The sequence below is a fragment of the Carassius gibelio genome, chromosome B25 (genome assembly GCF_023724105.1).
Source record: "Carassius gibelio isolate Cgi1373 ecotype wild population from Czech Republic chromosome B25, carGib1.2-hapl.c, whole genome shotgun sequence".
NCBI lineage: Eukaryota > Metazoa > Chordata > Actinopteri > Cypriniformes > Cyprinidae > Carassius > Carassius gibelio.
The window spans coordinates 16304990-16331815 of NC_068420.1; the positions used below are offsets into that span (position 1 = coordinate 16304990).

General features: G+C 38.3%; 1 protein-coding gene across 7 annotated transcripts in view; it reads right to left on the reverse strand.

Moving 5' to 3' along the window:
• LOC128014560 (S phase cyclin A-associated protein in the endoplasmic reticulum) overlaps positions 1 to 26826 on the reverse strand; it is a 121684-nt gene that overhangs the window by 79082 nt on the left and 15776 nt on the right. For 5 of the 7 annotated variants that reach the window (XR_008183577.1, XM_052598213.1, XM_052598214.1 and 2 more), the window contains 13 exons: positions 25756 to 25883; positions 25419 to 25660; positions 24233 to 24559; positions 20556 to 20717; positions 20367 to 20433; positions 17933 to 18050; positions 16639 to 16750; positions 16149 to 16289; positions 15890 to 16045; positions 15678 to 15820; positions 11907 to 11988; positions 11384 to 11536; positions 9886 to 9993 (listed from right to left, as the gene is read on the reverse strand). Coding sequence is in view for 6 of the 7 variants with exons in the window: in XM_052598213.1 (XP_052454173.1) it covers positions 9886 to 9993; positions 11384 to 11536; positions 11907 to 11988; positions 15678 to 15820; positions 15890 to 16045; positions 16149 to 16289; positions 16639 to 16750; positions 17933 to 18050; positions 20367 to 20433; positions 20556 to 20717; positions 24233 to 24559; positions 25419 to 25660; positions 25756 to 25883 (1939 nt within the window). In the remaining variant the exon portion in view is untranslated. The remainder of the gene's footprint in view (positions 1 to 9885; positions 9994 to 11383; positions 11537 to 11906; positions 11989 to 15677; positions 15821 to 15889; positions 16046 to 16148; positions 16290 to 16638; positions 16751 to 17932; positions 18051 to 20366; positions 20434 to 20555; positions 20718 to 24232; positions 24560 to 25418; positions 25661 to 25755; positions 25884 to 26826) is intronic. The other 2 variants (XM_052598216.1, XM_052598217.1) reach the window with 1 other exon arrangement.

Genomic DNA, 26826 nt, shown 5'->3' on the forward strand with positions numbered 1-26826 from the left:
ATGTGACAGCACGATGTGACAGCAATGGGCAGAACAATATTATCGCTAAAATCCATCGAGCATATGAACTTGTTGCCCAAAACATATCAACAAGAAAGAATGAAAGCTACCCTGTAAAACAATTGCAATCATGTGATAGAAAATTACTCTATTCATCACTATCATCATCCCTGCGATCCTCAATTACAAGTTCATTGGCGAATTCCTCCTCCACGTCGCTCTCCTCCACTTCTCCCTCTCCAGCCTCTGCTAACTCTGCCTGCCTTGCTTGCACTAAACACAGCTCTCGCCCAGATACGCACGGCTCTCCCTCTTTGAAACAATGGATAAGGTGATCCTCACTTCCATCAGAAGCTACTGTCAGGCCACATACCTAAGGTTAACACCCCGAAGTTAATGAAATATATTACCTCCTCTTTCTCCCTCGAACACACACGCGCCCGCGCAAGCATACCTTAAGGAATTTTTCAGCCGCTCCGTATCCAGCTCTCTTTGTATCAACCGAGAAATGTCGCTGCTTCTTCTGAATTTTGTTCGGCAAATTTGAAAACTGTCAGCTTAAAATGTCAAATCATACTTATTTATTTTTGTCTCCATGGAGGTATTGAGAGAATTAAGAAAAACTGAAGACTAAAAGAAAGTTCGTTAACCTCTTTATTATGTTGCCATAGTGAGTCGTTCATGAACTGTTGTGTCTGTCACGTGAAATCTAATCAAAACATAGAACCGACGATCTGACGGGTTTGAGAAGATCAAATACAACCCGATACTAAAAAAAACAGACCAGGCCTCTATTTGAGACCGGCCTTTATTTACCCAAACCTGTCGTCACACCAGGCGTTTAAAAGAGACAGGCGTCTATTTGGGACTCGGCTATTATTTGAAGTTTTACGGTAAACAATGCATTTTTACGAGTAATTTAACATGAACTAATATTCAACAGCACAGATTCAGAATTTGTTATTTTAGAATTATTGATAAAGCATATTAACATTTGGATTTAGCATTCACTTTCATATTCTCACTATAATTTTTATTAGCTTTTTTAATGTCATATTTTTATACAGCTTTATTTTTATGTATTTTTTTTAAGATTAGTAATTTATTATTATTTTATAAGATTAGTCATTTTTCAATTTAATTTGAGAACATAAAATGTATTTATTTCGGTTTCATTTTAAGTTTTTCATCTAATATTTATATTCTGTTTCCGCTTTATTTCAATTGCAGGAAATAATTTTTAATAGATCAAATCTGAGTTCGAACTGAAGCAAACACATGTGAGAAAGGCATTTAGGAATTCAAATCACGAGAAAGACATTAAGTAAAAGTGACAGTGAAGTGACATACAGCCAAGTAAGGTGAACCATACTCAGAATTCATGCTCTGCATTTAACCCATTTAAAGTGCACACACACAGCAGTGCACACACACACAGCAGTGCACACACACACACACACAGTGAACACACACCCAGAGCAGTGGGCAGCAATTTATGCTGCGGCGCCCGGGGAGCAGTTGGGGGTTCGGTGTCTTGCTCAAGGGCACCTCAGTCATGGTATTGCCGGCCCGAGACTCGAACCCACAACCTTAGGGTTAGGAGTCAAACTCTCTAACCATTAGGTAACGAGAGAGACCTCTCAGTTCGAAGTCATGTGCATCCAGAAAAAGGGCAATAGAATAATGACACATGGTTGTGTCAGAACAGAGCGACAAGAGAAGAGATCAAACATCAAACCACCAAGCACATGTACAAAGGGTGGTCTTCAACTCCCACACTAGGATGTAAAGCGGAGTGCCTTCATTGAAAGACCAGGTGTCAAGCTCTTTGTGTGGCATGTAGAGTCCTCCCGGCCCAGCCATTGTGCTCCGTAATCATGAAGGCATCTCCTCTGCTCGCTGCTGGCATTAAGGCGGTCGGAAGTGCTGAGGGGGGAGAGAGGTATAGCTTTCCGTCTCTTTCTGATGATGCCGATATTTCCATGGGAAGAAAGACGGATGTAACTCAATTTCAGATGATGTGATGCATGTGCCAGAAAGCAATTATCCAATTATCCTGTCATCCGGCACCTCGGAGGATGGGAGCAGCGGGTGAGATAGATAAGAGTTCCCACTCGGAGTCGATACCTCAGAGGCTGTGTGCTAGCGGAGGAGGGGGGCCAAAAACCTACTAGGTTGATTCTGGAGGTTTAGTATGACTTAAATAACTTGGGTACGTGCACTATATGAGGCAACAATTCGGTGACCACAAAACCAGTGATAAGTAGCACAGGTATATTTGTAGCATTAGACAACAACAAATTGTATTGGTCAAAATAATAGATTTTTCTTTCATGCCAAAAATCATTCGGATATTAAGTAAAGATCATGTTCCATGAAGATATTTTGAAACATGTATATCAAAACGTAATTTTTGATTATTAATATGCATGGCCAAGAACTTCAACTTTAACTCAATATATTCAAAATATTCTATATTTTCAAAAAGTTGCATCTCAGCCAAATATTGTCCCATCATAACAAACCATACATTGGTGGAAAGCTTATTTATTCAGACGATGTATAAAGCTCAATAAAAAATAAAAAATAAAAAATAAAAAAATCGACCCTTACTATCAGTATTATTTATGCTCGGAGCCAAATTTGAGTGATAAGCTATGTACTCAATATTTAGGGATTTGTTTGGAGACCACGAACAACGTATCTGAATAAACATCAGCTCTGGCTTTCTTCTAACAGCTCTTCAGAGGTCCATTAAGGTTGGACAATAACGAAGTGAACAATAACAACGTTTTAACGACCTCGAATGCTTGACACCTGTCCTTAATGAATGACTTTGAGACAAATGTGACAAATTGCCTCATGGACCTCCGTTTGAAATCTGTACATCTGCATCATATAGTGTTTCAAGTGGACGAGTTATTGTGTGTGTGCTGGACGGGGCATCCACCCCGAGTCCCTGGGGAACAGGAGTCGACCCTGCAGTCATAACCATTGCCTCCCTGCGGCCAGAGAGGCATCTGTTGAGTAATCTCTCTGAAAGGCGATCTAGTTCACTTAATGGGATTGTTTCTGTAACACCTCAAAGACGTGCACCATCTTAAGATTATAAAGAGGGGTTTGGAGGAGAGGGGAGCACCCCAAAAAAAGATCTATGAGGAGATCAGGGCCAGAGCTAAGCTCCTAATGTGCAAGTGAACTGAGGAATGGAAAACAGTTATGGCAAGTCAATCGGTCCGACAGTTTGGGACTCAAACAGAATTTAATTTAAGAATACATTTTAAGTGAAAATCATATCATTTCATAATACCACTGCTCTGGACATACTCCGACAAAACAAAACTTACCTGAGCTAAATATTAAACGGACACTTTTCCACGGTTTCTGGAGGTTTTATGAAAGGGATTTATTTAATATTAATTTTAGAAAAAAAAATGCTTAAGGCTAAAACAGCTCTGCTCACAAAAACTCAAATATGGAAATAATTTCTACTGTATCTTCTGGCTGCACTTGAAAACATATTTTAATCAATATTTTGTCTTGTTTTTCAGTTCAAATGTCCAAAGATTTTTAAATCAAGATACATTTACTTGCTAATAAATTGTCATAAGAAGTCTTATTTCCTGCATAAAAATTGTATACTCCTCTGACAGATATTTAAAGGGTTAGTTCAACCAAAAAGGTAAATTATGTCATTAATGACCCTCATGTATTTACAAACCCGTAAGACCTCCGTTCATCTTCGGAACACAGTTTAAGATATTTTAAATTTAGTCCGAGAGCTCTCAGTCCCTCCACTGAAGCTGTGTGTACGGTATACTGTCCATGTCCAGAAAGGTAAGAAAAACATCATCAAAGTAGTCCATGTGACATCAGAGGGTCCGTTGGAATTTTTTGAGGCATTGAAAATACATTTTGGTACAAAAATGGCAGCATTGTCTTCTCTTCCGTGTCTGTTGTGTGAGAGAGTTCAAAACAAAGCAGTCTGGATATCCAGTTCGCGAACGAATCATTCGATGTAACCAGATCTTCTTGAACCAGTTCACCGAATCGAAATGAATCATTGAAACTGTTCGCTTCTCCAATACGCATTAATCCACAAATGACTTAAACTGTTAACTTTTTTTTATGTGGCTGACACTCCCTCTGAGTACAGTGTACCAAGAGCCGTTTCTGTCAGACGTGTCCGATACTGACATGATGATGATACTGTGCATGTGTGATTCAGCGTGAAGCAGACCGACACAGAGCATCTGAACCGAACTGATTCTTTTGATGATTGATTCTGAACTGATTCTGTGCTAATGTTATGAGTGCGGATAAACCGAAGGCTTGAATCAAGGGCAATCATCGCCAATGACGTCATTACATCGAGCGCAAAAGAACCGGTGAACCGTTTTCTTCAACCGGTTCATTGAAAAGAACCGAAATTCCCATCACAACTGGTGATCTGAAAACCGATGCAACCGGTTCTTGACTCTTGAACGAGTCATTATCTGGCTCGGCTCAGTGTTCATCTTCATCTCTCTCTTCACAGCAGTTCAGTCAGTGTACTGTTTGAGTAAATGAATTACTCCGGGATATTGGTTTGTTTGAACTCAGAGGGAGTGTTAGCCACATTAAAAAAAGTCAACAGCTTAAGTCATTTGTGGATTAATGCTTCTTGGAGATGCGAACCATTTAAAACGATTCAGTTCGATTTGGTGAACTGGTTAAAAAAAATCCGGATACATCGAGTGATTCGTTCGTGAACCGGATATCACTAAACTGCAGTGCTGTGAACGCGCTCACAACAGACACGGAAGAGAAGACAATGCTGTTAAGGGTCAATGGTCTTAAGGGTTTGGAACGAAATGAGGATGAGTCATTAATGACATAATTAAAATTTTTGGGTGAACTAACCCTTTAAACAAACTTAATTTCTTCTTTTTGCAATAAATGTATTTCGATTTGAGGATGTTTAGTATAACAAATATTTTAATATAAAATATATTTGTATTAAAGTGGTCTAGTGATGCTGTTTTAAAGATCATTATTTTGTGTATTTGGTGTAACAGAATATGTTGACATGCTTTAATGTTCAAAAAGCACATTATTTTTCAAATACTGTACATTATTGTAGGTTCTCTATGGCCTGTCTCTCTCAAACGCATCAGTTCCTCCTTCTGACAAGCACAGTCTGTTCTGATTGGCCAACTGACCAAGTGCATTGTGATTGGTCGAACGCCACAAGCACTCATCAGAAATGTAACGTCCCTTTCCATAATTGCAAGCTTCATCTTTCAAAATAAATGTAAAGACGGATAATATTATCCTTAGTTTTACAATAAGTTCAAGCCCGAAAGAGGAATAGAGTCACATGACAGACTCAGTGATGAAGCTTGTATGTGTTTGCAGTACACAAGCCACAAACTCCACTGTGTGCCGCTCTCTCTCTCTCTCTCTCTCTCTCTCTCTCTCTCTCACACACACACACACACAAAAAACTCGCAAACACACAAAACTCTGCATTTGAAAAGTCAATAGAAAATACTTAAACTAATAACAAAGCATACTCTAGGTAGCTGATTCAGAATTAAGAATGACCTCCTCTCCTAGGTTCTTGAAACGGTCGTCCATAAAATGCGTTGCAGTCCTGTTGTAAGTAATCTCAAAGATTCCTAAATTAATTTACTTTCGGAAGGACAAATAACTGTGTTACTGAAACAACGCTTTCTTTCTTTGCGTAAACATTTGTGCGGCATTACGCAAATATTTCCACATAGTGATGTAGACATGTGGGGGCGTGTTTAAATGAGGCATTTCAGGGGGGCATGGCAGAGTCTTAACTTTGATAAAGAATATATCTTTGGATTTGAGACTTCAGTCTTTGCAACTTTACAGATCTTCATTCCAATAACCCCTTTAAAAAAATAAGACAAAAATACAGAGAAAGATAGTTTTCTTGACATGATGTTATGAATTTAAGACTTTATAATATCGGATTTAAAAGCTTTCAATATGTGGAATGTCAAATTTTAAGACCTTTTTAAGACCCTGTTTAATAAATGCATGAAAATTATAATTTAGATGATCTAAATGACTCAAGTCTGTGAGAATCTTTTGTCAGATTGAAATAGTTGGATTGGTTTGGTGAACATTTAACCCCCCCCCCCCCCAAACTCCAAGTATAAGCAATAGTTAATAGTGATGCTTTCCTCAGAATGGCATAAAAAATGTATGCTATAGAAAGAGGACAATATGGCAAATGACGACCTATCAAATTCATGGACGGACAGGTGATGGACAGGTGTCCACTTGCACACCGTAATAATAGGAGGCGTGCGAGTGGGATATAAAAAGTGAGAGAGACCATCTCGTGGGCTTGAACACCCAAAAACCCACAGTGCTATGGGGCGTAATGAGAGAGCACCCAAAACATCACACCTCAGCCGCTGCCCAGGGGCCGTGATGAAGCTCTCGCTGTCACACTGATACACGTCCCCATCCTCCACTCTTTTGTGTGACACAAAAGAGCCGGCAAAAGATGGCTTTCCCCAATGTGAAACGGACAGCTGTTTGTCATTCAGGTACAATGTAAAGACTGGAGGTATAAGGTAACTAACCAGCAACCCACACAGACACAATAAAAAACTTGACTTGTGCATCCCTTGCAAGACTACATCATAAACTTTGATGCGTAATTTGACATGATGCATAATTTGGTCTTTGTTGTCATAAGAAAAAAAAAAAGTTCAGAGGACGTAAAACAACTTGTGTTAATCAGAACACTAAAGGAAAGAACTAATATGCAAATAAATGTTTATATTTATTTTTCTATTTTAATAATATAATTCAAATAAATAGTATAAAATATATATGAATTATGAATATTAAATATTGAGATATGTTTAATGTGTATATACTTATTTTATATTCTATATTCCAGAAAAAATATAAAAGAAATAAAAAAACTAAAATCAAATAATATAATTGAATAATATATATATATATATATATATATATATATATATATAAATTGAAAGTTGCATCTTAACATCAGTTTATGTACTGTGAATTAATATGAACATGAATATTTTTAGCATGTGTGTGTGTGTGTGTGTGTGTGTGTGTGTGTGTGTGTGTGTGTGTGTGTGTGTGTGTGTGAGTGAGTGAGAGACACTCACATTAATAAATGCCATACAATAATTGTTCATGTAAATTAAGGTTAATAACTGAAACCTTATTTAAAGTGTTACCAAATAGTTTAGTATATATATAAGGCGTTAATGCAGGCTATTCATTTTGTTTAATCAAGGTTTGGCCACCCCACTCACAACTGCTAAAGGATTGAGTTTATTCAGACTTGAACATCTTAACGAGTGAGTAATCGCGATTCATTGTGATTAATGTGATTAATTATTGCATTTTATTTAATCGATTGACAGCACTTACTACTATAGTGTTCTATTATATTTACATAATAATCTTTAAATTACTTTAAGCCACTTAATGTATTGATACACAACACAAGTCTGGACTTAAATCTGTTTGTCCCACATGAGCACTTGTGTGCAAACCACTATGCCGTGACTCCAACAAGCTGTGTGATATTTCAGCTTGAATAACTGAACGTACAGCTGTGTTTCTGGATCTGGCGTCAAAGGTTGAGGATAAATAAAACTCTTACGTGTCAAACACTGGGGGCCCAGAGCCGCGATATATCACTTTAAACCAGAAAAGATGACAACCAATAAAGGATAATATAGAGTCCAAGAGGCAATCCAAGTGTCCCGCAGACACACTGATCCATTGCTGTTGATAATCGCTGTATTTTCAATTTAACTCTGAGTCTTTTAAATAGCGAAATATGACTAAATACGAGGACAGACGGAGGCTCTGGACACGCTTCTGCTGAAAAACTATGTTGTGACCTCTGCACGGTTCAGCCAACCATCTCAGTTTTAATTAAAAATCTTTCATAACGGCAAGAATTATGGAAGCGCCGACTGGAAAATAGTTGGCGGTTGCGTGAATGAAATACAGCGCACCAAAATGAGCAAAGACATAAATAAGAAGCACGGGGGCGTCCATGGCAAGACTATCCAAACAAGTCTCACGGCCAGGTTTCCTTAAAATGGGAACGAATTACCAAAATTGCACATTTAGACATATTACTTATAAACTTCTATAGATGAAGGAATATAAGCAATATGTTCTTTTCCAATAAGAACCAAGGACACGGTATGATGAACAAATTTACAGTTCAGACAAATTCAAGTTTCCAATTTAGCTAATTTCGCTGACTTTTATAGACATTGAATAAATCAAATGTAAATGGTGGTTTCCCTTTAAACGTAAACCGAATGGAAGTTGTTTAAAAACTAGTTCCACGTGAACAGTAAATTCAATGAAACACATCAAGCTCTACAATCTAGACAAGCCTCATTAAGTCGGCTGCACCTGACGTGTGTCGCGTGGTTGCGAGCCGTGGCGCGGTGGCTCGGCTGTGTGTTTATCACACTGTCAGGCAGAGAAATAGGTGGCCGCAGCCAAGGCTAATGATTTAGGGCTAGCAGTGGGGGTTTAAATATTACCCGCTGAAAAAAGGTTTGAATGAAGGAGGTCCAGGGGCCAAAGGTGCGACATATAGCACCAACAGTTGTCAGCCGTATAAAGAAGCCCAGTGTGAAAGCCAATCTCAATTGCGGTGAGAGATCCCGCATTTAACGAGCGGCGTTCAGAGGAAAGGCACTCTGTCAAGCCCAGAGACAAGGAAGGGTGATCTCACCCCGCACCATATACACAAACACTATTAGCGTTGATTCGTTGTAGCTTTTTACGGTACCACAAACTGGGGACAATATGGGAAAGTTGGTGTCGATCCACTCAACCTTTACAGATATGAAAAATTATGTGCAAAATCATAAAATGAAATGTATGCCATAAAAATGAACTTGAATAGAGTGTGTGCGTACTGTTTGTGTGAGAAACATGGCAAGAGTGAAATTATTTACATGAAGTACCACCAAATATTCAAGTAATGTTTTAAGCTTTCAAGAAATATTATGAACAATAAATGTAATAATTCATATTTGTCTATAAAATCAGAGTAAAATGCTATATTCTGGGTTTTTTGTATTTAATTGAATGTATTGTATAATGACATTTTGAAAAAAAGAATCAAAATTAAACTAATTTTCAAAAAGTTTTGTAAAAAATTTTTAATTTATAATAATTTATTTTTTTATTTTAATAATACTTAATTATTCAGAACAATTCAAAATTAGTTTATAAAATACATGCAATAAAAGCAAACAGATGTGTGTGTGAGAAGAATATGGGCAAGACTAAAACAATTTACATTAAGCACATTTTTTCAAGTAACCTTTCAATAAATATAATGAAAGTAAGAATTTGCATTTTATACAAAATTAGTATGAAATGTTACTTTTTTTTGCTTTTTGTATGTATAATACATTTGTATGCATCATTTAGGTTATTTGAAAAAAAAAGAAAAGAAAAATAAGCGCATCTACAATAATATATTTTTTTTTTTATAAAATTGCTAAAATATATAAAATTATAAATTATGTATCTGGCCTTTCAAATATAAATATTTAACTTATAAATTAAAATTATATATATATATATATATATATATATATATATATATATATATATATATATATATATATATATATATATATATATATATATATAAATTTGTACTTATAATATCCATTTTCATTAAGTACATTAGGATGTTAAGTCACTTTCATATTTAAAAGTTCATGCAAATGTATACATTTATTTGGATTTCTACCAAAACTTTCTTTTTTTTCCACTATGGACTCCTGGGAAGGTCCCTTGTTTCTTCTGTGTTTTTTAGTGGGGGAGACTCACCACCTCCTCATCGGACAGCTCCCGCCCTTGAATGCTGCTGCTGTCCCGCACTGCCTGCTGGTGCCTCTTCCCCTTAATGTGACTGAACAGGTGGACCTCAGAGGTGATCTGCAACACAAACACAGAGGTCGGAGATCATGTGAGGCGACTCGCCAACTATAAAGCCATGGGCCTGAAAAATACCGATCTACCGCACAATGTGTTTCGGCATCATTCACGCCCTGACAGTTCTCAGGTATCAAGACATATGTTCCAACCCTTTAAAGCTAAATATGATCCCTCGATCCCACAGACATCTGCAGAGCTGACACACACCTCTCATAAGAGCCAGAAAATCTGAAAACACTGGTGAATAACTGATAAGGAAAAGGAGCAAAGAGTTTTGAATGTATCGGTGCCCCAAGCACTGTTTTTCACCAGCTCAAATATCCCTCTTGAGTTTGTAGTGCAGCTCACCTGTCCTGAGAACTCAAGAGGTCATGTGAAAGCATATAAGACTCCTCCTCTACGGAAAGTCTCTATTATTCATGTAATGGTTCTGTTGATCATGAGAAACTGGGCTGGTATAACTGAAAAGATCAGGGCTGGTAAGCAAAAGATTGATGGTTCAAACTCCATAAGGGCTGATCTCGTACTCTCACCACCATCAAAACATCTTCTTTTATGATCCAAACTTGAAAGTCACTTTTAATCTCTTTTTGTGCTACGTATAGAGTAAACAGAGTACATTGAGTTCAATTCTTGGGTTAAATTTTCCAATTAGCGACAATATTGTGTTGTGCACTGACTTCCAAACGTTACTCCAATAGGACCGAACCTGAAAGGTGCTTTGCATGAAAGTGACCCGAGTGTAAAATCTGTCCTAAAACACAAAAGCAGTAAAGTTTTCCCTATAGCAGGTGAGGACACCAGTATCTGGATGCTTGTGTTGTTTGTCTCCTTTGAGTCCTGGAGTCCAGCCCACACAGGACAGTCTGTGTATAATGTCATTAACTAGAGTGCTTCCCGCTGACCTAAAGATGATCTCTGGTGTCAGAGCCTGGCCAAGGTCATCTGACATTTTTAACAAGATTTCATTCTCCCCAGCGCTTAATCTGATGTCAGTTTGAAGCTCCAAGGTGTCTGGCCCCAGTTGCAGTAAAAGCAGGGCGCGTCAGAGATAAATGCGGCCACTCAAAGATTTGTTGCCTGTCGCTTGAAAAGCATAATCACGCCCAGCTATTAATCTCCGCCCGGAGTTCATGTTTAATTAATGCAGTTAAATTCTCATTTACATGCATTCTCTATGAAAATCCTCTGAATCACCTTGTGGTCTGTTATTTTTATGTACTCTGCCTGGCAATGCAACAAAGACGGACTGTCCATCTTTGCAGGGATCTCTGCGCTCATTGGCTCAAATGGGACAGAATTCCCTCATCGTCAATGGCCCTGAATGTATTAAAACCGTAAAACAGAACAGTCAAACAGATAAGAGAGAATCGCATAATGTGGTACCTACCACAACGTTACAGAGTGAGCATTGCTTCTTCCGTTCATAAGGGGTGAGTTTGGGGGCGTAGTCCGTGTTGGCGTGTCTTCCGCTGCTCAGCTCAGCGGCCTTTTCTTTCCTCTGCTCCATCTGCTCCATGTGTCGACGGCTGCTCTCGTCATGCTGAAAATGGTTTTAATTTTTTATTTTGTAGACTAAAATCAAACCGATTTGGTAAAATTATTATAATGCATGAAGAAAGCATTTCTCTAAAATCTCCAAACTGGAGAAGACGTAATAATCTAATAATATGAATGTTTTGTGAAGGCTTCAACAAGCAACACAACATGCAATACAATTTTTATTCGTTGATGAAAAGACCGATAGATGCTTATCATAGCTTTTGTCAATAAAACTGTTGTTCATTTAGTTATCGTCTCATTTCCATCAATGAAAAAATTATTAACACTGCATAGTGGCAGTTTTGGCCAAGGTACTAGATTTTTTAAAAAGGGGATAAGATGATGTCAAAAGATGACTTGTGGTAGTTTACTTTCATCTGGATTTTCTTCTGTAGTTCCTCCATGGCTTCCTGCTGAGCCGCACTGAGAGCAGCCAAACGCTCCTCACGGTCCCTACAGCACAAAAAAAAATTTTTTTTATTTAAAAAGGAAACATTCAGATATGACTAGGGATGTAACAGTTCACTCAACTCATGATTCGATTCACGATCTTTTATTTTAAACAAAATTATATTTAAGACAAATTATGAATTTAATGTGTCATTTTATTGTTGCTTGGACAAAATGTTGTACAAACCCGATTCCATAAAAGGTTGGGACACTGTACAAATTGTGAGTAAAAACAGAATGCAATGATGTGGAAGTTTCAAATTTCAATATTTTATTCAGAATACAACATAGATGACATATCAAATGTTTAATCTGAGAAAATGTATTATTTTAAGGGACAAATAAGTTGATTTTAAATTTCATGGCATCAACACATCTCAAAAAAAGTTGGGACAAGGCCATGTTTCCCACTGTGTGGCATCCCTTCTTCTTTTTATAACAGTCTGCAAACGTCTGCGGACTGAGGAGACAAGTTGCTCAAGTTTAGGAATAGGAATGGTGTCCCTTTCTTGTCTAATACAGGCTTCTAGTTCCTCAGCTGTCTGAGGTCTTCTTTGTCACATCTTCCTCTTTATGATGCACCAAATGTTTTCTATGGGTGAAAGATCTGGACTGCAGGCTGGTCATTTCAGTATCCTGATCCTTCTTTTACGCTGATGTTGTAATTGTTGCAGTATGTGGTCTGGCATTGTCATGTTGGAAAATGCAAGGTCTTCCCTGAAAGAGACAACGTCTGGATAGGAGCATATGTTGTTCTAGAATTTGGATATAGCTTTCAGCATTGATGCTGCCTTTCCAGATGTGTAAGCTGCCCATGCCACACGCACTCATGCAACCCCATACAATCAGAGATGCAGGCTTCTGAACTGAGCGCTGATAACAACTTGGGTTGTCCTTGTCCTCTTTAGTCCGGATGACATGGCGTCACAGTTTTCCAAAAAGAATTTCAAATTTTGATTCGTCTGACCACAGAACAGCTTTCCACTCTGCCACAGTCCATTTCAAAAGAGTTGTAGCTGGCTCCGGCGAATGGCACGGTGGATTATGTTCACCGACAATGTTTTCTGGAAGTATTCCTGAAACCATGTTGTGATTTTCATTACAGTTGCATTCCTGTATGTGATGCAGTGCCGTCTAAAGGCCCGAAGATCACGGGCATCCAGTATGCCAGATCGAAATTAAGTCACAGTCTCAAACTTCGAATAAAAAAATGGAATCGTCGATGCTGCCACGCCCCCATGTTGTATGACGGCAAATCAATGACAAAACTAACCGAGCATTCAACTGATGCTGGCGCGCGCGCTATATGGCTTCCGCGAGAGGAAAACTGAATCGAATTTTGTCAGTCGTGGGGCGGGGCTGGCTGTTTTAGTTGTTATCTCAAATGTCATTGGTTATTCCCCTTTTCCTAAAGTCAGTATTCGACGCCTGTTAGAAAATGATTAATAATTGACTTGACTTGACCCATGACTTCATCCGTGGACCAGATACATGCGAGTAATCATTTCTTTGGCTTGTTTAATTTATTTTTGTCTTTAATGTAATTTAATGCATTGTTTATAGAGTAGATCTTTTGTAGATACTTGATTAACTGGAATTCTTCTGATTGTTAGTGATTGCAGTCTTGTAATAAGAGATACACATATTTTACAGACTGTAATGATGCACACACACACACACACACACACACACACACACACACACACACACATACATACATACATATAAATCTAAATCTAAATGAATGACAGTGAAGTGTTTAACAAGTGTTTTATCTTTAATCTTTTAAATAGATACATCGTAATATCTTTTGTGAAGAAGACTGCACTTACAAAAGAGAAACTGGATGGCAGTTTATTTTAAGTTTTCAATTGACTAAAGATATAAGTTATTGTTACATTATGTTGTTAATAAAAGTTTAAAATTTGACAATGTAGTGTGGTACATTGCAAACAAAGGTCAGATATTATATTGCATAAAAGTCTAGTTTGAGAAATGACAATCTGTGCTTTAAAAAGAATAAATGTAAAAATCGAGAATCGAATCGAACCGTGAGCTTAGAATCGAAAATGCAATCGAATCGAGGATTTAGAGAATCGTGACACCCCTATAATATATATATATATATATATATATATAAAAAAAATACAATAATAAATAAATAATTCTGTCATGTCAATGCTGAGCTTCCAATCTTCGAAGTTACATGATCTTTCAGAAATTATTCTAAAATGCGGATTTCCTGCTCAAGAAACATCTCTGATTAAAATCAATGTGGAAAATAGTTGTGCTGCTTAATATATATATATATATATATTTTTTTTTTTTACTGAAACAGTGACAATTGATTGCTTTAGGGCTTCTTTCATGAGTAGAGAATATAAAATAACAGCATTTCAGATCTTTTGTAACATAAATAAAAAAGGTAAAATCTTACTGACTCCAAACTTCTGAAAGATAGCATACTTTTTGGTTAAGGGTTACACAATAATGATGCGCGGCTCAGGGGTTTTTCCAACCCGCGGGTCCCGCTTTTGTGAAATTATTTGGCCCACCCCAGCCGGCCCTGCAAATAAAGAAAAAATTTCTTGACCCGCCCTGACCCGCCTCGCGCATCGGGGACATCACGGAAGTTATGTTGCTACTTAGACCTTCGTATCGTAACCTTATCAATATAGGCTATAGGTAATTGCACTATGATGATTCGTTCGTGAACAAATCTTTTCGGTGAACGAATCGTTCTCGTTTACGTAATCCACTGACCATAGACAGTAAAAGACTCATTTCTCGTTCAATGAAGTTCCTCCCACAGCAGCGCGCGAGCTCGGCGCTATTAGCAGCGCATGCGCAGCTCGTGAACAGCTCCGTGAACCGTTTCATCCTGTCAAGATGTGACGGAGCATGTGACTTGTTGAATGTAGGGAACGAATACGATCTTCTCGTAGGTGAAAGGGTTGAATGAACAGATACATCTCGTTCATGAATGAAATTAATGAGAGTATACAGGGTCAGTCGGCCAAGCATGTAAATCTCGATCAACAATCAGCAGATACAAAGCGAAGTTATTGGTGCACATGCGCTCGTTTTCATATTTGGAATACAGAACATAACTCCATGTTTAATCCCTGATAAAACATTGTGCTTTGATAATCTGAACACTTTATTTTGACTATTTATTTAATGCGATCATGAACACACTAATAAAGCCAAATCAGTTTTTGTCACAAGTAAATACGTTCGTTGACTTAAGACAAAACACATTAGACACTCTTTTTCGCCAACTGCTGGGGTATTTGTGTAATATGAAGTAATGGTCACAGAACGAATCAGTGAATGAATCATTTTGGTGAACGAACTGTGAATCAACGAATCTCTTGAAAGAATCAAAATTTCCACCACTAAATTCCATGAAACATAAATGGATTTTTTTTTAATTTTGTTTTTGGTGACCCGCCCCAACCCACCCCGCAACAAAGTGCTAATTTCTTAACCCGCCCCGACCTGACCTGTGGATTACCCGTGGGGCCCACAGGTTATGAGACGAACCGCGCATCACTATTACACAAATCATACCCTAAATCAGGCCGTTTCTCAAAGCTTGAATCCCCTTGAGTTCTTTGCCCAGGTCCTTTCTGCCCTTGTGTTTAGCTGAATCATGATTCTGGTCTGTTTTGGCAGGATGTGATGCTGACCTGGCTCTCTCCCGCGCTGCGTCTTCCCTCGCCCTCTCCTTCTCCTGTCGCTGTTGTTCAATTCTGGCCTCTTGTTCCCGTCTCTTCATCAGAAGCTCCTCCACCCGCGCCTGCCGCTCCGCCTCCAAGGCCCGCTTACGCTCCTGAAAAACCATTCAATTATATAGTCACACATTTAACGCATTAAGCAAATAAATAAAAAGCAGCTATACCTGAACGGCTTCATCCCTCGCTTGCTTCTCTTCCTGTCTCCGCTGGCGTTCCTCCTGCAGCTCATTAAGCCGTTGCTCATATTCGTTTAGTTTAGCCAGAACATCGTGTCTCTTGTTTTGGGCTTCTAGAGTGTTGATGAATGCGATCTCATTCACCTAAACAAATCAGTGAACTACATATGAACATTTTTGGAAGAAAATATCGAAGTTTGCGCTGATATCAGTGCAGTAACACACTTAATCAGTTTTAACGTCTGACCTTGGCCTCCTCTTCCTGCGCTTTCTTCACGATGGCCTGGAGTTGAAGCTCTCGCTTGAATTCAGCATGAAGCAGCTTCTCCTCCATCATCTTCCTCCTCTGATCCAACAGCTCCTCTTTCCACTTCCTCACCTCCTTTTCCTGGGCAAAAAAAGAGATACAAAAAGATCAAATCCCGACAAATCGGTCTGCAGAAGTCAGACTTGTCAGGGGTGTGAATAACATGTTAGTGGTCCACTTCAAGTGCAGAGATATAAATACTCAATATTGACTTAGATCTCACTCCTTCGACAAGAATGGAGCCGAATAAAAACAAACATTTTCTCCAGAGTTACCAGCATCAGATGTACGAATCTCACCAGGAGTGAATCACCCTGAACGACTAAAATGGCTGTTAAGTGATTCTTTCAACAGGCATGCGAACAGGATTTTCCCCTGTGGCTGAGGTGAAATGAGCTGTGTCTACAGGCGCTAAAGGGGAGAAACATACCCTTTCCAACAGTTTCTGCAGCTTGTGGGTCTTCTCCTCTCTTAGTTTGTCTCGGAGCTGCTGGGCTTTGAGTTGCTTCTCTTCATGTTTCTTCTTGGACTCTGCAATGGTTCTGACAACAAACAGTGATTTACATGATATGTGGATCAATTAAATCACAAGTATTTCAATTCAATTTCACTAATAAATGGAGATCATTTACATTTATTCAAAGACATTACATTATTGTGGCATATAAAAGCATTTCAATAGTCATTAGAAAATTCAATGCATGTCAAAATATAACTTAATGATTTCTGTGAAAATGGGCATAATGGACAATTTTTGTATATAGTGTTTTAGCATAATACACTAAATTAATAAATAAAATCGACATCCCTTAATATAATGTTTTTACATTTGTGCACTAATAAATTACTATGAAGTGTAGGATCACAACTGTATGGAAGCGTACTTCCACCGCTTAAATAAATAAATATATAAACACATAAATAAAAAAACTAATAAAAAGTGACTTTATATTTACCAATTCGGACTTTATTTATAGCAATCTGAGTTTTAAGTTGACATCTCACAAGTCCAATTTTTTCCTCACAATAGTGAATTTATGGCACTGTTTGGACATTTGTTTTTGTTTTGTCTTTTTAATTGATTAGATCATGTCACATAATTCAGAGAAAGAAGCTAAAACTGTGAGATGTAAACTCATGATTACATGGAAGCCAATTTCCTCTTTTGAACAAAAAGGTGATTTCATATCACAAAATTCAGAGTTATTTCTTGGAATTCTTGGAGTTTAGAGTTAACATGCCACAACTGTTGAAAAAAAAAAAGTTTGTTTGTTTTTGTAGGTAATTAAAAAATTTTTTAGAATCACAGTTTACATCTCAATATTTTGATAAAGAAAAACTCAGTATTGCGACAAACTCAAGTCAAGAGTTTAGTTTCTTATTGTGGCAGAAACTGGATTCTATACGATGTCTATTTTCATTTACAAAGCATTAAAAAAATGAAACGTTTCATTTTTGCACCAGTAAATGGCACATTTTGCAGTCTTTTTGATTAAGTGAATGTAACAACATCGCCATAATGGTGAGTTCGGGGATAAGACTGCCTTGTTTCCCTAACAACAGAAGATAGTAAAAGTGTTTAACTTTTTTTTGAAGCTCTGTTCAGAAATGACACTTCCACTGGTAATACCACCATGTTAAAGACAATCTTTTCTTAACAAAAATATGTAAACTTTCAGAACAGACACAAAGTTCTGTAACACACAGATCTATGTGACGGTTACCGTTTGCGTGAAGGTGAGGACAGTTTCTCATGCATGTGAATGCCGTGACCGGGCGGGCGGGCCGGCTCCTCCTCCACGATGTCACCCCAGGAGGTATTCTGACGCCAAGGCTCTCGAGCTGTCGGAAAAGAAGATGACGCAATAAAACACATTCACAAGAAGTGTTAGACCAATATATAAGACTTGTCATTTTGAGATTATCAGCATTCAGTGTAATGCGTGAAACGTTTATGTTATTTGATTAAATGCAGTTTCTGCAAAGTCTATATAAGCATACATTCTTCAAAAAAATTAAATACGACAAGAAAAAATTGCATGAACAGAAAAAAAAAGTAGTGCTGTCAAACGATTAATCGCAATTAATCACATTCATAATAAAAGTTTTTGTTGAAATAATATGTGTGTGAACTATAATCAAAATTCAATATTGATTATTTTGGATATATATCAGGTACAGTACATGCCAAATTTTCTCAAGGAAAAAAAAATCTCTTCTAATGCTGTAAAATAAACATGAGAGTCAGTTGGTACTACATTATTATAATTGACTGATTTGTATAACAACTTAAAATTACACTTAATGACGTTTTTATTAATTAAGTTAAAATTCTACATTTAAATAAAGGCCGTCATAAAAACGATTTTTTGAAACAAACCATTAAAGAACAGAAAACCATTGTGCATATATTTCGCAAAATATCCCTCTCTACAGTACATTTTTCTGGCTGATTAATAAGTTTATGGCCACCAAATATGCTTTCTGAGTTAAAAGTCACGCGACACAGTTTACAAGCTGTTATACTGATGTCTTGGCGTGGCTGAAACACTGAATGAGGGATTACATGAGACAGGATACAGATTGTAAAGTTGTACTCTTTCTTTTACCTTACCTTTGGATATTTACTCATGTTTATTTTGTGCTGAAGCTGGTATAAATGAGGAGATGATCAGTTCACTTGTGCTTCACGCAGCAGTGTTGAACTGAAGCGCCACAGTGATCTGTCAGCGTCAAAATGGCATTTACGGTTTAAATACTGCCATACAATGGACATAAATTGAAATCTGAAACTTTGTTTCATATTAAAAATTACCAACACACAATGCATATTGCGATTTATTGGATGGGAAGTGCCTTTCAATGTTCCGTCCATTAACTGAAATCAGGACACACTAATTGATTCTTGGGATTCAAGACTCGACATTAACGCTTGTCCAAGTGGATTTTGTGAAGGGGCAAGTAAAGAGAATTTATCAGACAAGTGTCCTGATTAAAACTTAAATAACAAACAATAATTAGGGCAGCACATACATACATACACACATATACACACAATATATATATATATATATATATATAAATAAAACATACGATATAGGTAAGCAACATCACATGACTAAGCACCAGCATGATTGCAAATGTGACATTGATTTTATACAACAGTAGTTCAATAAACAAGTAGTTAATATCAACTGATCATAGACCATTAACACATCATAGACCATTTTGGCTTACGAAAACGCATCTCCGAGCAATACACAGCAGTGTGTTTCGTTTCTGAACGATTCAGCATTTCTGAACGAATCAGGTGAGTCAAAGATTCAGTGAGCCATCCATAAAGACAGTCACTTGCTTTATTTATTGAATTAATTAGAAGTTTGAACGAATTGGTTGAATCAGTGACTCATTCTGAGACTTGCCGCCACCTACTCGTGGCTTGGTTTCAAATGTAAAAGCGTCATTCAAAATTCAACATTTCAGATTTATGTGTAAAAAAAAAAAAAAAGGGAAACCAATCTTAAAACATTATGCATTTGCAAATTTACTGTGTAAATGCATTTATGGAACCTCTCAAATGTGAGGATTTGATGTAAATGATGACACGTACATTTAGTAAGGTTAAGAAAATCTTGCCCTTCATAAGGTTAAAAAGTGTCTTCAATTTAAGGCAAATATCACAAATATGCTGGCTAAAGTAAAACCTCAGAGCAGTGATGAGACTATTGCCTCATAATGGATTACATTTTCGTAAAAAAAAAAAAACCTGGACAAGTAACTTTTTACTCATACAAGTGAATGATTGATATACTTACAAACACATATCAAGGCTTAATGTCAAGCCCTGGGATTTAAGAATCGATATCGTTTCGTAAAAAAGAGAATTAATTAAAATTGAGATATCAATAATAAATTTACAAACAAAAATATTATGTAAACAAACTTATTTTGGATGCGATTAATCGTTTGACAGCACTAGTAAAAAGTAAAAGGGGAGTCAATTACAAATTTAAACATTAAAAGTCAAACTTTGCAGAAAATATTGTTTAAAATAAATACTAATTTAATTCCAGCAATTTTATCCATTTCGTTTTGTCATTAAATAAATAATTAACTTCTACATACAGTTAGCATTGCAGATGCTAACCACATCATTACCCTCATAATCAGCTAGCATCTCACTCCAGTCTAAATTCAAGCCACAACTGCCACTCCCGATACCTGCCTTTAAGAGAGAAAATTAAAAATGACAGTAAATTCAGAAAACACACATAAAAGAGCAAAAAAGATTGATGTTGTTGTAATGACATCAGTCATATAAACCACTGGGGTTAATTGTTGACTTACAGAGAAGTCGCTCTCGGTCTCCAGTTCATTGTTCTCTGCTTGGATCTCACGCGTCAGCTGTTCCTCCTCAGCGATGGCACTTGCGATCGCCTCTTCGTTAGCTTTTTCCAGGCGGTCAGCCAGCTCTTCCTTCTTAGCCAAAACTTCAGCCATGGATTGGGGCTGACAACAGGCACAAAACACTCATAATCAGCCACTGAAGTTACCAAACAGGCACAAAACGAGCCGTACAGTGCCAAGTTAGCCACACCAGGCTATTGAGTACAAGCCCAGGCAGCACAACTTCAATCGGGACAAGGTGCAATTATTTCAGCACTTCATCTGAAATCAGGCTAGACTCAAATTTCTGAAATGCAACCCAATTTTAAATGCTTGGTGGAAGCCTGCACATCACAAAAACGTACAAATGCAAAAGATGTTGTAAGAAACTGAACAGCGATCAAATGAAATGAAAATCCAGGCACACGCCATAAACACAATCAATCACAAAAACCACGCATGGGGAAGCATGACGAAATCATGCAGCACACAACCACAACAGGGACAAAGAGACGGGAAGAGGTTTTATTTTTACAAAGTATTTAAAGTAATAAGGTATGAGAGCCTATTTTGTATTGTGAATATAGTCATGGTTAAAAGTTATTTGTAATTTACTGCAGTCTACACATTTGTAGTTGGCAAAATAGGTTCATTTGGAATGTTTTGCAAACAATCGGGTTGCACATGTCTACGGAATGGAATACAACAATCTAATCATGTAAATAAATATAAATTATAATACGTTTATCTATATAAATGTACATAAATCATCCATATGTATAAACGTGTACATATGTATAAATAATTGTAATATATAATATTTAATAGATTTAGTTACTTTATTAATTATAAGTACATTTATATAAATATATTAGTTGTTAAGTTAGTTAAGAAAACTTAGAAGGGGGCAGCAGGATGAGAATTAAAAAAAAAAAATCAATATGTAAACTGAAATTTCTTCTCAAGGTTACTTGAATCAGGTGACTCTAGTATTCTGGAGAATAGTTACCTGTGGGCCAAAAGGGTTTATTTCAAATTTTAAGGTGGTAACAAAAAGAGGATTTATTGAGGGGCACATTTTTACCCATACATTCCTTCTAGGGGTGCACCTGTGGGTCTTCATGACTCGTGATGACTGGTAAATTGGCAAAATATTATGGAAAATGTATCCTACCCACTGCCATCAGAGGCCACAACACTTGACCCCCGCTTTCAGAACCTGATGAGTGAACAGTATGCTGAGTGCCAATTACAGACGGCCGTGGGAGAAGATGGAGATGCTGCACTGAGGTCACTGTCAAACATCATGCTAGCGAGCATAATAAGAGCTGGATTTCTCTCAACAGCTCGCCTGCTGGTCTTAGATCTGGAGTCTAAACAGAGCTGGGCTTATCTGACCCACCCAGAGAGGTAGTGTCTGGGCCTCGGAAGCAATGATTCCGGATTCAGACACGACTGAGACTGTGCTTCTGTCTGGGAGTTTAAACCTCATTCATCTCCATTGTTTCAGACTGGGTTTTGTACAGAGGCCAACACCCATTGAGTATTGGAAGCCGGTAGCGCACAGAAAATGCTGTGGGTCTAGTCTTAATTAACCCCTTGGAGGTTTCTCTTATAAGGACAAGACAGGAGACAAGCAGAATGCCAAAACATGGGTCATCATCTCACTTCTACAGCCATCCCGTGTAAAGAAAAGCCATTTGGTCTATAGGTCAAGTAGTTAAACCAATCAATAGTCTTGAACTTCAAGCAAAACATTTTGTCGCTAGTTGGTTGCTGGACAGAAATATGGTACTAGGATTGTTATCTGGAATTTATAAATTTTAAATCACCCCTTTTCCACAAAATTTTTTTTTTTTCTTAAATAAATATATTTTTGATAAAATCCAAGAGCTCTCAGACCCTGCATAGACAGCAAGGTTACCATCACGATCAAGGTCAAGAAATGTAGCAAGGACATCGATAAAATAGTCCACGTTACATCAGGGGTTCAAACGTAATTTTACAAAGCTACATAAATATACTTTGTGCAAAAAAAAAAAAAAAAAAAGAAAAACAAACCTTTGTTCTATAATTCTTCTCCTCCTCATCCCGTCTGCTACAACGTGCCGACATTGTTGAGAGTATCCTGATGCATGCGCTTGCTTCCTCTTTATATAAACAAAGCATTCGCAAAAACACAAAAAGTGTTCTCATAACTTCGTAAAATTACAGTTGAACCCCCTGGTGTCACAAGGACTATTTTACCGATGTCCTTGCTACGTTTCTGGACACTGATGTGGTAGTAATCCTGCTGTTTACGCAGGGTCTGAGAGCTCTCGGATTTTAACAAAAAAATCTTAATTTGTGTTCTAAAGATGAAAGAAAGTCTCATGGGTTTGGAACAACATGGTAATTAATGACAGGATTTACAATTTTGGTTGAACTAATCCTATAAGACCGCATTTTTTAAACCTCCACATTTTGCAGGTCTCCCTATATTGGAGATGCCCACTTCAGGTTCTTGCAGTCTCCACTAAGGAGCTGAATCAAATGTGATAGATGAGGGAGACATACAAAATGTACAGGGCTGGGTGTACTCCAAAACAGGTTTGAGAACCACTGCTTTCAGACATGCTTTTTTGGGGCGTTAAATAATGCCGCAAACAGCAATGAATTAACAAGCGCAAAACATGCATTGCATGATTCATTTTAATACTATCTTCCCATAAATTGTGTCAGAAAGGGAAACTCCTACAAATGCATATTAAATAAGGTCAGACACAAAAATATTTGCATCCATTCCTTTTCAGTGCTTATTCTTCACTGCGTGTCTTTAGTAAAACCTGACAGTACAATTTAAACGTGAAAAGATGGTTTGCCCTGGCGCAAGAGGTTCGAAAATCTGGCCCAAAGGCATTTACCTGTTGTCAGCAGCATTTTGTTCTTTTCTTAACCTTGATGATAACACTGCACATTTTTTTATAGGAGATTTAGTTAGATTTTCATGCTCTTTCAATCAAGTGAACTGTGCATTTACATTCCATCTCTGTTATCACGAAACCCACGACACACAACAAGAACAGCTCCGATCACTGCGTCCTCCATTCACCGGTTGTTGACGTTTGTAAATGCCACAAATAAAGACATCGTTCTCGACCGCTTCAGAGTCCTCGTTGCCGGTGCCAATGCAACCAGGAAAAGGGCACGAGGGGTAAAAATTGGCTCTCTATAAACCACCAAGCTCCTAGAACTATACAGTGCAAAATTAATATAATTGATCAGAGGAGCTCTGACTGTGAGAGAGATCTGCAGATGCTCCATTAACAGCCACTTTTGTTGCATGTGTGGTGAATCTAGCATGATTTTGGGAGGTCAAGGCTCAAAGGGAGGTCAAGGTCAATGACAGCCCATGGGGACTAAACCAGTCAAGGTGTCTGGCTGGTGCACGAGACACTTGATAAGCCTAAAATAAAAACAAACAACTGGGCCTTCCTGTTCTCTACTCACAGTAATAATAGTTCACCCGTCAGCACGCACATACAAATACTTGCTAAGAAAAGGGTGGGGGGGGGTAATCCTGCCTCGCCTGGAGGTTTTTGGGATTGACTTTGTTTAGGCGGCAGTCATGACCCTGGCCTGTGTCTCTTGGCACTCACGGTGGAAAGTTCTGTGGGGTCCAGCATGCTCTCCAGTGTCATCGCTGCCAGGGGAACGTAGACTGCTGCCTCCACCTTTTCTGACGGTGCCGCGACCTTCCACACCGACCCATCCATCCCCTGCTCTACTTTGGCTTGCCCAGTACCTGGCTCCTCTGTTTGGGAAAGGGTTACAGAAGGAGGACCTGGATCGGAATCCCATTCCGGGCACTGGGCTTGCGAAGGCGGAGAGGTAGGGGGTGGCGTGGGGTCAGAGGTGGGGGGTGGCGTGTCCTCAGAGGGTGCGCTGACACTCTGCCCTGGCTCTTCAATACTTTCTGCTGGGGACTGTGCAATATACACACAGATGCATACATAAATATGAACACAAACATGCATGTCGATGCACTCCTTGCCGCATCTGTAGGACAGACCATTCGGTAGATATGAGTGCAGCAAGAAAACAAACAGAACTAAAAGAAACACAGCATGCTAAATAATTACACAATATCATGCATTTCAAAACAAACATGTATCATACCAAGAACTGTATGATCATAAACCACAAACATGCTCGTCGGTTGTAAAACCTAGTAAGCTTGTCTTCAGAGGCAGCAGTTCAAGGCTCTTGATGTGCAGGTTGCTTCAAAAGTAGGCAACTGCTTCCTAATAAATTTTGGCAAAATCCTAGGGTGGCATCAAATGCTCTTTGGAGAAGACAACACCACAGTGTTGCAGATGAATGTTTTATTTACTGGTAAACAATGTGATATTTTATGCCCACTGGCAAATCGTGAAATTAACTTAGCATCATGCCAACGACAAACTCTTTTGGTCAAGTCTTGTACTATTTTTAAGAGATGCTGCCTGCATAGAGCATTCCAAATCAGTCGCTAATGATGTTCTATTTTAGAGAGGGTGCTGTTTTGAGCCTATGCAGGAAGTAGGTAGCATGCCAGCTCACTAGGATTTGCAACAGAGCTATTGGCTTTATCATACTGTTCAAATGTAATCTAGGACATTGCATCATCAATATTTAATAAACCTCATTAAATCTGATCAACATGTACAAAATCGACTGCCCTGTCTGGACAGTTTATCTATGAACACACTGTGACCAAACAAAAACATACTGATGTTACAGAGCCTTCATATCTATGCCTGAGCTCTAAATAATTAATAAAGGGAAGCAGGTTGATCTCAGTACCTCGATGACGGGGGTCTTTTCCGTCTCTTGTCTCTGCTCTTGGGGTAAAAGTTGCTCTTGTTCCGTCACCTCCTGAGACTTTTCCTGAGGTGAGGGCTGGAGGCGCTGGTTCTCCTTGTCGCTGTCATCTTTGGGGCTGACATGGGCCAGAACGGGGCTTACCTTAGCCACCATGGTGATGGAGCGTGGCCTCATGGAGCGCCCACGCTGCACGGTCTCCCAGCCCTCTGCATCTTTCTTTGCTAAGGATTGATGGATACCGACATATACATAAACAGAAATACTAACACATCTGTATTTGAAAACACATGACTGTCAACAGAGAAGATCCATTCACCTGGTTTTTCAGCAGGGATGTTGACACTTGGGCTGGAGACAGGAAGTGACTGGGAACACTTGACTCGGTCAGCCCAGCTTGGTCCACTGTGCGAGAGACGTGCCACAGCCAAAGTGGGAGGGGGACCACTGTAAACACACACAAGCCATTTAAACCAAAGGTTTCCGATTCAAATGCACAGATGGACAGTAGCCGTGTTGTGGTATTCATTACCAGTTGCACAATGCAATAGATAAATGTTTCACCGCCATTAAATGTATTGTTAAATAGTCTCCTTCTATGGGTAGCCATCGCAAACGCTCTAACTATGCATCGTTGGGCTTCCTCAAACACCGGGAACTAAAATGGAAACTTCAGACCGAGCGCCCTCCGTGTCTTGATCAATATCCATTTCCTGTGGCGTCCAATTACAGCATAATACAGACATGGATTCCCATGCTTCAGCAGTCTTTAACCACACTTAGATCTGCACCCCCCAAAGTCTCAAGCGCAGGCATGAGGAGAACCCGGCAAAAATCGCATTAAACAAAACGCTTAGGCCGTTGCGGATCGATTCCCCTTCTCCTCCCAGCCTCTGCCAGACAGGCGTAGTCTTTCCGGTCTCGTAGCGAGGCTATGATATGCATCATATCTGCCATTGATTTCTCCATCTAAGCATTCGTTGGCATTTTAAATCGCATTATCAATTGCCTTCCAAACACTATCAGTAAAAAAAAAAACTATGATAATGCAGGGGAGCCTCATGTCGCCACAGTTTGCAAACAGAGACAATGGTGTCAATTAGCATGCTGTGAGCAGGGATAATGGGTTGAGGCCAGATTCAAGCGCATACGCCATGTCTGAAATTGCAAGTAAACAAAAAAAAAAAAGAAAATCCAAGGAACGGCATATTTACTACATTTTTCAAACATCGATATTTTGAAAGTAGAAAAATATGATTCAATAAATTGGACCTCATGTTTCAGTTTTTGTTATAATAGCAACTTGTATACACTGAATAGTTCCTATACAGTAATATTTTCCCTATACACCACATTATTAGCTGTATTGTAGTATTTTTTTTTAAATGGG